Source organism: Aplysia californica, unplaced genomic scaffold, assembly GCF_000002075.1.
Source record: "Aplysia californica isolate F4 #8 unplaced genomic scaffold, AplCal3.0 scaffold00278, whole genome shotgun sequence".
Classification (NCBI taxonomy): domain Eukaryota; kingdom Metazoa; phylum Mollusca; class Gastropoda; order Aplysiida; family Aplysiidae; genus Aplysia; species Aplysia californica.
In genome coordinates, this window is record NW_004797548.1 from 658,018 (window position 1) to 670,024 (window position 12,007).

Consider the following 12,007-nt stretch of genomic DNA (forward strand, 5'->3'; position numbering starts at 1 on the left):
CCCCCCCCCCCCCCCCCCCCAAGGCAGTGGTACTGACTGAAGTGTCTTTAGGCCGTTCTCAAAGGGAGGATATTAACATGTTCTTATGCACAGTAGAATTTTAAATGGGCTGATTTATCAATGTCGTGCTCATACTGTCCCTGAACAATATAGGGGGGCTGCTTTTTCTTTCCTCATCTTTTCTATAGTCATTTTCCTCTTCTTCTTTTGTATGTTTGTCACTCTCTTGTGAACTGCTATTTCCGGGGGCCCTTGATAGTCAAAGCAAACTTTGTGCTATTGAGGCTAGAGAGGTGAGCAGAGTAAGCCTGATTCCCCATTTTGGACTTCTCTGTTGACATCCACCCCATTTTGCTCATATGATCTTATGCAGTTGCGATCGATGTAAAACCTTACTTAAACTATACTGAACTAATACTTGTATGGAAAGAGATTTACTGTACAGAATGACTGAATCTCCTCAGGTGAGCAGCTGCTCAAAGGTCCTGGCGACGGTGGCAGCAGCACCATCTCCTTCGACAGCAGTGCCGAGTCGACCCCGCGCGGGGGAGACAAGAAGTCCTCGGCCCAATCCACCCCCCTCAGCTCGGCCCGCAGCGGCCTCCAGGGGTCGCCGGTGGTGGGGGCCGGGGACCTGAGCTCGCTGGACATGAAGACCTCGTGGGACGGTAGTGCCAGCGGGGCCAGCAGCACAAAGGGTGAGGCTGCTTGTGCTACTACTGGTACCTCTGAGGGTGGTAGTACCATAGGTTATACGGTGGCCTTCAAGGCGCGAGGTAATACACAAAGAGTTTTTGGTTTTTCCTTCTGTGTCGACTGCTGCACCACCTCCTCCTCCGAGACTTTTGTGCCTGCTGCATGGTGCCTGGAACTTTTCTGCCTTAACCCTAAGTTTTGAAACACACACACATACCACATACACTAGTTTGTGCCATATACAGCTGTTACTGTTTATTTTGTTAAAATAGTGGTTTGTTTTTGAGTGTTATTTGGAATGGGACAGTGATTGCTCGAATAAAAAAGAGCCCAGTTGTTTTTCTTTTTCAAAATAAAGGTAACATTTTGAAAAAAGAAGCAAGATGAAGAAGGTAAATTATGCCTATTGTTTTTCATTAGGATAAATGATCCGGTGTTTGATGTAATAAAGGTATTAAGCACTTTTTAAAACCTTGAAACCTCACTCTTACATAGAAAATTAAATTCAACACAGTGAGTTTATTATGCCATCTGTTCATTCCCTGCGTTGGGGGTCTTTCCCAGTTGGTCTGACTGTGCTGTATAGACAAGGCCCAATCAATAAAGAATTCAAAAAGAGGAGAACCCAGAGTGCTTGGGATTTAATTGGTCCTTCAGAGCCAGGTAGCTTTATTTTTTCTCCTCTGTTGCCATGATGGCCCTCCCACTCTCCACTGCTGCTTCCAATCCTAAGTGAGGAACAACAACCCCCCCTCCCCCACCCCCAGCTGTGGCCCTATACAGATTTCTTCTGATCTGAGCTGTGCCCACCCCCAGCCCCTTTAAATCTGCTTTTTTGAAATATCCTCCTCCTTCCCCAAACAGTCATCATCTGTGCTGCCCCTGTTGTAGGGTCCTGTCTTTGTTTAGAGAAAAACGTCAATAAAAAAAGTCAATAAAGTCATGAGACGTTTTCCTGGGAGGATAACACAGCTGTGCCTAAAGATGAATAGAATCTGTGAATCACCTAGTGATATGGCAGGGGCAGGCAGGGAGGGAGGGAGGGAAAGATGAATACAGCCTGCCCCTGTGTGCCTCCATGTGGGTAGTGGGACTTAACTTGTATATCACTCAGACTGGAGCTGTGTGGGATACCAGAGGAAAAAACTTGTGTGACTGGAGAATATATCAAGAATATGTTTACGGTTGGTTTTTTAAAAATATGTAATATTTTGATTATAGATTTGAAAGAAATTTATGTACATTTTGTGCCAGGTTAGTTTTAATGGATCAATTAAAAAAAATAATTTCTTGGGGGGGTTGCTTTTAGGTTAGGAGCACTTTTATGAAAAGGGTTGTCATGATCAAGTTGCATTGCATTTACTGGCTCCTATTTGTTTCCCAGCTCTGTTCAAATTAGGCTGAAAATACTTTATAGGTTCTAACTTTAAGATGACCCATGCAGTATTCAGAGAGATATAAAACTCGACTACCGGCGTCTGTGGTGTAGCTTTTAAGAGGTTCTCTGTCGGACGTAGGAGACAGGAGTTTGATTCTCATGTGGGGAGCAATTTTATGGAGTATCCCCGCCTTTCTGCTGAGAAGGTATCCCTCTCAGTCGGGGTTGTCCCTGACAGGTAGAGTCAAAAGACCTTCTTGCTAAATGATCCGAGTTGTGCCGATGGGGGCGTGAAAACACCTACATTTTATTTACGGCAGAAAAGGCTTGACTGAACTAAAAAGAAAAATAACAGTACGAAGCCTGGAAGACACCTTCAGGGAAATCACGTTGAGTTCACTATGTAGTGTATAAGTCATTGGTTCATTTTTTGTTATTTCTATAAAATGGCTTTGTGAAAGTTTAAAAAACAAAAACAAACCTTTGTTTTGAGGAAATACTCAAATTATTGATTCTATTACTGCAACCATGTTGAAGTGTTAAAAAGGAGAGCTATTTTTCAACACACCAAATTCATGTACTCGCTTCATAATCTGTTCTAAAAGATAAATGTTACCTTACACTACATCAGTGCTATATGTCATAGCCTTCTTCAGTATGTCTCCTTTACAGTCACTGATGCGTAATTTTCCTCTTTTCTCATTAATAATAGAGTAATAATATCAATAATAATAATGATGATAATGACGCAAGTGGTGGTAATAATACTAACAATGATGATAACAATAGTGATGATAATAATAATAATAATCATGATAATAATAATAATAATATTAATAATAATAATAATAATAATAATAACAATAATAATAATATAAAAAGATATGATAATAGTAATAATTTTTATCACAATAACAAGGGCATTGACGACGATGATTATCTTAAAAGTGATATTTGTTTTGGTATTGTGTTTTTGTAATGTTTTGTTTTAATTATGACACACCTGATAAGGGTAACATTCTGACAGGGTTTTTGTTTTTTTGAACTGATGATGTACCATAAGTGAATCCAGGTCATGAGTCTAGTGGTGCCAACAGCCAGGGAACCTCCCTAGATTATCAAATACATAAATCGCCGGGTGGATGTCAGCTGGTTTTTAAATGAGATGACTAGTCTTCTCTCTCTCTCTCTTTTTTTTTTCTTTTTATATTTACCATTTGAGTCTCTGTGTGGGAGCCAACTAGAACACATATTCTGATTAGGTATCAGTGGAAATGTTTACTGATGAAATCGGGGTCACTTAATGATGGAATATAGAGAATGGAGTTGGGTGTCAGTTTAAGGTGACATAATGCGAGATGTCTTGTGTTACTACTTTTGTTTGTTAGTGTTTGGGGATGGGATATTTTTTAAAATTTCTGATTGGTATTTTGGTAGGAAGAATCTCTCCATGATTTGTTCTTTTGAGTCAGAAAAGTCAAAATATGAAGAGGATTTAAACATTGTTAAAATATTATTCGTTACTGAAATGAAAGGGGCGGTTCCCTCCCTGGTGTTTCAAGAAAAAAAAAAGAGGTTCATTCATTGTGACTGTTAAGAATCAAAAGATACTTCCTGTGTATGTTATTTGTCCTTTGTGATTTGAATTTGTTAAATTTCTGATGCTTCTTTGGTTACTCCTGTTTGTATCTGTTGTAAAAATGGGCTTGCTGTCTACTGAAAGGACGTTTTTCACCTTAAAGCAAATTTTTCGCTGGCCTCTATTTTAGACTTGGGTCCTTCAGTGGTAGTAGACTCGTCTTCTCTCTCATGTCTTTGCTATTTTTGTCTGGCATTTATTTTTTACTGAGCACCCTAGGCCTTCATCTTCTTACACAAAGTACCGGTAGGTTTTGCTTCTTTCCCATCGTTTATGAATGTTCCCTGTATTTTTTTTTTCCTTTGTGTAGGATGTGCTTCTTGTCAAATCGAAGAAAAAAAGATTATAAGAAAAATGCTGGAATGAGTAGTGCTATGTTCTTGCGAACTTGTCTTCTGCTTTGTTTGTCGTCATTGGCTGTGTTGTAGATGAGATGCTTCACCCTATGTAACGCTGTCTTTGTAAATGTGGCTTTCTTTTCCTGCACCCAAGTCAGAGCTTCTCATTCGGTTTTCTTGTTGAGTTTGCCTCCTGCCTTCTCCTATCCTTTCAGTGTTCTGGTCAGTCTTTCACCAGTTCTTCTACCAGTTTGAGGGGGAAATAGGGTGGGTGAGGGGGTGGACACATTTTTCTCAAATTTACAATCATCTCTTACCAGTTTGATTATGTCAATGAGGGGTGCCACACGTCTTTCTATAAGTCACAATCATCTCTTACCAGTTTAATGGTCGCACTGGCTCGTTAGATATGCTTATGAATGTCACCCCACACGACAATAGTATGAGGTTTGATGTAGGAGCTGGCTGCTCTGTGACTGCTGATAGTATTTGGCCCTTGTGTGTGCCTGCCTGCGTCAGGAGCAATGGTCTTACAGCATGGCGGACACACCTATGTGCTTCCTAGTACTCTGCACACACAGCTCGTGTGGTAATCAATGTATTTGCCGTAATTATAATTTTATCTTTATTTTTGTGAGGATGTGAAATTGAAAAAAAAAACATGCTTGTATTTTCCATGTGTAATAGTAATACTTTCTCATTTGCATTGTTGTAGTGTAAAAGAGCTTTTGAAATGTGCAGGCTTTGAGATCCCTTTGGAGTGCAGAATGTGTGCTTTTGATTTGACTTTTTAGTTTGCTATCCCCTGAAGCTTCATGCAGTTAAGATTTATGAGCTTTTTTGTCATTTAGATATTGTAAACTTTTGAAAAAAGATTTGTCTGGACACTCATGTAGGTTTAGCATTTCATGCCAAGTCAAAAAAAATCAAAGCACTGTAAGCAAAAAAGTGAGAAGCATTTGTTGACACTTTTGTATGAATTTTTTGGGAAAATATTGCCACTCAATATTTATATTCTCTCATTGAGTCCTTACTGGTTTTGAAAAATGTGATATGCTGTATCTTCACCCTTGCTTTTTTTCTGGATTTTAGACTTTTTGTTAAGGTAGGATTATAGAAATTAGTGGCAAATGTTGTGCTTGGCCTTAAATTTGACAGGGCCAACCAAGTTCTTGACTATTGTGCCATATTCCTCAAGTTGCTGTTGTATCACAGTCTTTGTATCACGTAACTGTAAAGATGTACTTTTGCTGTGCCTCTATCTCGATGAGTGTCTCACTTGGAGTAAACTTTCCCGCATAAAACCGCCGTCATTGTCAGCAGTCAAACTATCAATTTTCTTGACTAGGTATTTGAAGGCATTAAAATTTTTATTTCATTCCCTTACTTCACTTGGTTTGTGAAAAAGATATCTGTCCATTCTAATGCTTTGCTGATGATGCCTCTGTGTCATGTGTCCTCAGCTGGCATGCTGGCAGATCCGGTGAAGATCGCCAAAGAACGAGAGAAAGAAGAACGAGTTCGGCAGGCCAGAGAACGTCTGGCAGAAGAACGACGGAAGAAGCTGGAAGAGTTGAAGGAGCAGCAGAGGATAGCCCAGGAGAACCGAGAGAAGCAGTTGGAGATGAGGAGGAAGAAGATCGAGGATTTACGTCGCAGGGATGTGGAGCGCAGAGCTGCAGTGGAAGAGAGACGGAAGATGAAGGAGGAAATAGAAAGAGTGAGTACAGGAGGCTGTTGATTTTTTACACCTTCCAATTGTTTGTTGTTGTTTTTGTTGTTGTTATTTTTGTTCTGTAGTACACTGAACTGTGAGTTGATGTGGATGCTAGTTACATCTGCCAACATCTGCCGATGTACAGAAAGAGGGGGGAAAAAATGAAAGAGAGTGATTATTATGAAAATGTGTTTCATTTTCAATGGAATATATCATAAAGCATGATCTTCTTGAGCCAGAGCTAATACATATCTAACAGAAAGTCAGAAAAAATATTCTCCCCTTTTGTTCTGTTTGACATTTGGATGGTGTCAGGAGCAATGATAGTTTGGTTGGCTCTATTAATAGATGTTCTTTGTCATCGAATGTCATATTGGTCCAAACTTCACATTGGGCTCTCCTCTGTATCAAGGAGTTGTATTGCTCTCACATGTGTTAGTTTTTGTGCGATCCATTGTTTAGATACGGGTCCTTCTGATGTAATGATCCCGGTGGCTAAAGCCAAAAAGCCCTCACCAGACTGTGACCTGAAAATCAATATTGCTTTCTTCTGGGTCACGGGGTGCAAACATTTCAGTGACATTTTGTATTGCCTGGAGACACACTCGGGAGTTAAGAGGTAGGGTGCACTGGAAAGTACATTCAGGTTATTGTGCCTGTGTTTTTTAGTTTGGTGCTCATTGAAGTTTTATTTTTGAAGTGACACCATTGCCACCACACCTGCTTTTAAAGTAAGTTTTAAGTTAAAATTGGCTTAACTAGAGGAGGAAAGTGTGATTACTATCGAGTGGGTGTTAAAAATATTCATTTTTATTGTTTAAACTGTGTGAGAAAATTGCTGCTAAAGATACTTTGTAAACTTTGTGGGGGTAGGGTGGAAGGAATGTTGTTTCTTAGTATTGGCGTAGTGCAAAGCTCTGTAACTCATATCTGAGAAAAAACATGCCCTTTTTGGTCACTCTTAGTACAGTTTTATGGATGCTAGTGGTCATTTTCCCTTTCCTGAAGGACTTTGGATGTCTGAAAAAAAAAACAATTGTTGTTTCAAGATGAAACAGCTTTTGGTATAATTTTCTTTTTTTTGTTTCAAGTCTTTTTTCGGACGCCATGTAGGTGATACATATCGCATCACTCTTGACCGTATTATGTGGTTGGAGCTCAGTACATGGGGAAAAGTATGCCAGAAACTTATTAGCTAACAAGGCTCTTTACACCTGGGTATGGAGAGTTTGAATGTGGAGCGAAAGTGATAGTTGTTGAGATCAAAGGTCTCACCTCTCTAAAGTAAATCATCCTGTGCAAAATTATGATGGGTAAAAATGAACTTGGAGACATCCCCTACCGACCATTTGGAATTGACTTGACCTTCTACACTCTGATCCGGGGGTTACAGTGGGGTTGGTGCTATGTGTCATAGGATCAGGAAACAGCTTGCTGTGTGATCTTCAATGTTCGCAGAGACATGGGGGGGTTGTACTTTTACTTTAACAGAAAAGGTGCATACAGCTCTTGAACTGATGTAGTGTTCTCCATGTGCTCCACAGGTTCGTCGAGAGTCCATCCTGCAGAAAGCGGAAGAGCGTGTGGCTCGCTACGAAGCCTGGAAAGCCGGAGGTCGCAAAGGTGGGAGGGGTCACATGTTAGGTTTCGGTAGCGCCACCCCTCGTGACATCTGCCAGCCCTTGGAGCGCCCCCGTCGCTCCTCCTCTCACAGCGCCCTGGTCAGGCGCTCCCCCAACGGGTCCGACATGGACTCGGTTCGTCCCCAAAGACGCGCACTTTCAGCGTGTAGCGCCGTGCGCCGGCACTGCTGTGTAGATATTAATCGGATCGGTATGTGTGGCTAACTCGCACTACTAACTACTTTACTACCCCCCCTACACTGCCCCTCCCCTTCTTCCCATCTCCACTTCTTCTTCCCTGTCTAGTAGTTGTGGGATAACTGGGTTCTTCTGAGGTGATGCTATGGTGCCAAGTCGTTTTTTTGGTGAGGCCTGCCTCACGGTTTGTTTTTCTTGTGTTGTCTTCGACTAGTATTCCAAGGTGTTGTAAAGAGAGGTTCCGTTTCATTTTGATTTTTCTAAATTGGGCCTTGTTTCTTCTTTTCCCAAACCAGTAGGAAATTTGTATATCTTTTGTCCCCTCCTTAGAATTCCTTTTCCTTTTCTTATTTTATAAAAAATGTTTTTTTTTTCTTCATGGTGATGGAATATGCTGATTTCACCCTCTTCTTTGATGAAAGGCTTGCCTTAAGATGTAGGTTGCCTAGCTATAACTCGGGATGAATATTCATTTTGTTGCCTCTATTTGTGCAAGTTCAAAATTAATTCACTTGGCATCTAGTATCAGTCTGTGACAGTGTTATTGAAACTTGTTTTTAAGATTTTATAGAGAACTTTTTCTAGGGTCGTAGGGGTTTTTCCCTTGCTCATTCTGTGACTGGAGGTTGAGATCTTGAACAAAAGCTTAAAGTAAATCCATGCACCAATCTCTCATTTCAAAGTTTAGACACACGAACACGTCAGTCGAAAACTGTCTTCGTAGTTTGCTCAGGCTTGCCCTTGTTTAGGAGGTGATTGTACCTGTACCAGGCATGGGTTTTCTTCAAGCAGGGAGAAGCCTCTCTTCCGACTCAACGATTGTTCAAGATCAAAACCTCTGGATTTTCAGTCTCTTTTTGATGGCTGGGTTCAAGGCTCTGAAAAATGTCTAATTGCAAAATGGCATTTCTAGGAGTGTTGCATCCAACCATCGTTTTGTTTGTATTACATGGGCATCCGTAGTTTCTCTTCTCACTCAACTGCTGAATGACACATTTGTCCCCAGTAAATTCTACTACACTTTAGCACATTTCCCAGCGGAAGCCTATGTGATTCAATGACTAAAGTGATAGTTCTTGAAAATGTTCACCTGAAGTCTTTGTTTCATTAGACAATAAGAAACTATTTTTCTGCACCTGTCCCTAGACTTGATGTTATAAGATCTTTAAATTGCTGTTAGGTTATAGTGCAGTGCATGAAATTGGAAGAAAACTTAATATTTGTGATAATTTCTTAGCAAATAATGTTTGTACTGAAGGGGAAGGGAATCATGTTCTCATTTTTTTTCTCTGTTCTGTTTTTTCCAAATGTTCTGTTTCCATCTGTGGCTGTTGGAAACTTTTTTCCTCATTTTCTCAATTCTGTGTTTCTTCTTGAGGGTTTTCCCCCTCTTTGTGTCATCATCAAGCGTTGGTGGTTTGGTTCATTTCCCAAAAATCTGCCACCACCATTACCGTCACTACCACCACCACCACCACCACCACCACCATTGCCTGAAGATTCATCATCTTTGTCTGTGACAGACATTGTTGTGGCTTTGCCATAGATAGCGGCAGCTGGCTGCGCTGTGTGCATGGTATGGGTTTGCCCTAATGTTCTTGTGCAATCTTTTCTGGGCCGTGATCGTCCCCCCTCACTGCATGGTGCAATGTGAGCCTAGCCTTGTCCTCCATCTGCAAGAAGCATGTGGTATATCTCGCTCTCTCTCTCTTTCTCAATGTCTGTACACTACCATGGTAGCTCCATGGTCTCATGTAGCGTGCCCGTTCTTTCTTTTCTTTTTTTTTTTGGAACCAATGGTCTCATCTTGCTTAGCTGTTCTGAATTTAAAAACTTTTTTTTTGTGTTGTGAGCACAATTTTTTGGCCAGTATTTCACTCCATCTTTGGTGTATGTCATGGCTATTGTCTGCATCATCTCAGAAACTGGTAGCGAAGGGATATCTGCTGTCCCTGATAGCGTTTTTTTCGCCTATATCTGTCACTGTAGGATCAGCCTTATCTACAGAGAGCAGTTATCGGGTAGTGGTTTCATCATGTGATCCAGTGGGAATGATTTTGAGGAAGCATGAACCTGTGTTGCCAGTTAAGGTGATAGTGATACCAACCATGCTTTGGTTTCTTTCTCATTTGTTTGGCTTTGTCTGCAGTAAGTTATGTTTCTCCTGTGCTTTTGACTTCCGTTCTACTCTCAAATAAATGCTGGTAGTAAAATCTTTTGACCTAGGCTCGTTCTTTGACGATGTCTTTTACTTTTTTTGGGAGAGGCTGGTTTATGTTTGACAGTCACTATGAAGCAATTACTCGATCTCAAAGATTTAGAATGGATAGGATTTGGGCCCCTCATTTTGTTGTCTATTTTCTTTCTTGTATTTTAAGTGAGTGCATGTGTGGACATTACTCTACCTCCTGTACCCAGGCTAGCTAGAGATGTCGACTGCTATGACCGATGATCCTCATCGTGGGGGCAATAATATTGTACTCAATGTTCTGTCTCGGCTGCTTTAACTGTAGAAGGACTGGAGGCTCTCGGATGTTCCCGATCTCAAGCGGTTCGGTTGTATCATTTCTCGTGTCCGTGTCAGCCGGGGCATGAAGCTTGCTGTAAGTGTTGCGCTGGGAGTTGTGGATATCATCCTCATTTCTGAAGTGACCATGTTATCCTTTTTGTCAGTGTTCTCCTCATTGAATAAGAACTAGTGTAGTCATTTAAGTGAAAGTGGTAGGTTATTGTCAAAGGTTCTTTCTGTCGGAAGGCTCTCCCAATTTCAAGACTCTCGGCAGGTCTGTTTTTTAAAATCAATTTACCATCTCAGTCCCCTAATGGGGAACATACAGTAGCTGTTGTTAAGTGCCCTAATGCTTTCCTTCACAACTTGTGAATGTTAAAAATAAATGCATCATACTGGGTTGTTTAGACATATTTCTTAGTTCTTCCTGAGTGTGGAAAAGTGGGAGTGAGTTAGCCCACACGAGCCGGTCCAGCCTGAGCCAGTGGTGGCAGTTGACTTTGGAGCAACAGCAGCAGTAGCTGTGCAGGTCTTGTCGTACCCCGAGCTCGCTCACCGCCTGTCTCGTCAACCTTCCCAACCCCCCTCTCCCGTGCCCCGGCACTCTTACCCCCCTCCCCCCACTCGCCACCATCCTAGTCTGCTTGCTTTTCTCTGTAGTTGCTGCTTTGTGTCCTGTTCTAAGACGTATGGTCACACCTTGCGTACTCGTCCAGTACAAGTGTCTGTATATATAACTGCTATGTAATGTTCATTGGAGAGTGTAAGTATTTTCAACGATTTTCTCTTTGTAGATTTCTATATGGATAACGGTATCCAGCCAGTCGCTAGACCCTCATGTTACTGGAAAGTCTTCTTCCTATTGTAGATGCTAACCGGATACTTATACCTTTACTGCACTTACACGGACGTCAGTCCCTGTGTCTGTGCACATGTCCCTAACCAAGCACTAATGTGGTTACAAGTTTGCTCTGAAAATGACTAATGGTGGTGGCGAGTGCTCGTGAACAGTAGGTTTTGTCTGTCTGTTCCCATGGCCTCAGTCTGCTGGCTTTTGTTTTTGTCTCATCCTTTTGCCTCAGATAGTACTAATAATAGTATGGCACTGTAGTATGCCTGTGTAGATTTGGCACCTAACTACTTAAAAGCAATAGTGATACTACTTTCTCTCACTCTCCTCTTTTACTTCTATATATGGCAAGGTGTTTTGGGAATTTTAACGAAAGAGTTTTCAAGGCATGATCATGAATGCGTTACTTCTTCTAAAATGGGAATGAATGGCTCTTTGAAAATTCTAAGCATTTGATATTTATTGTAGACCATGTGCTTCCTTTACAAACTGCTTTTTTTGTGCTGTCAGTGCAGCCTTTTATATAATAGAAATGGTTTGATCAGCTCACTACATTGTTAATGTGTTGCAATTTTAATATTCATTTTCTGAAACTTGCCTGTATGTATGCTCCTGGCTTTATGTATCTTGCAGCAGAAATTTTAGATTGGGGTATATAAAAATACATATAACTATAAAAATAAGTTAAATCATTCATGAATTGATCTAAGTCCAATTTGCGTTGCTTGACATGGCCTTCAAATTTCGTGTAAGTCTGTGAGTGATAAGGTCTTTTTGTATGGTACTTGTGGTCAGTTCCGCTCGTTTAGTTGTTAAAAGGTGCATTTACAAACTTGAGATTGATATTATTATTATTAGCAAGTTTTGAGTTGTTGCTAATAAAAATCTCTGTTAAGGTATAGAAGTGCAAGTCATGGTGCACGTTTTTTCATATAGATGTTCAGCAGTACTGCACATTTGTACCTTTGGAAGCTAAAAGTAAAAGAGAGTATTTTTCTCTCTGCTCTGGAAGGAAGCAGTTTTCATCTCAACTTTTCTTTAGACGATAACACACCCCCCC

At 40.9% G+C, this 12,007-nt stretch overlaps 1 protein-coding gene across 11 annotated transcripts in view; it reads left to right on the forward strand.

Annotated features, from left to right (window-relative positions):
* The window catches only part of LOC101855501 (ensconsin), a 111,503-nt gene that overhangs the window by 48,884 nt on the left and 50,612 nt on the right, over window positions 1-12,007 (forward strand). For 6 of the 11 annotated variants that reach the window (XM_013084207.2, XM_013084208.2, XM_035970516.1 and 3 more), the window contains exons 3-6: window positions 465-776; window positions 5,515-5,771; window positions 7,313-7,601; window positions 10,102-10,191. In XM_013084207.2, coding sequence (XP_012939661.1) covers window positions 465-776; window positions 5,515-5,771; window positions 7,313-7,601; window positions 10,102-10,191 — 948 coding nt within the window. The remainder of the gene's footprint in view (window positions 1-464; window positions 777-5,514; window positions 5,772-7,312; window positions 7,602-10,101; window positions 10,192-12,007) is intronic. The other 5 variants (XM_005101309.3, XM_005101317.3, XM_005101322.3 and 2 more) reach the window with 2 other exon arrangements.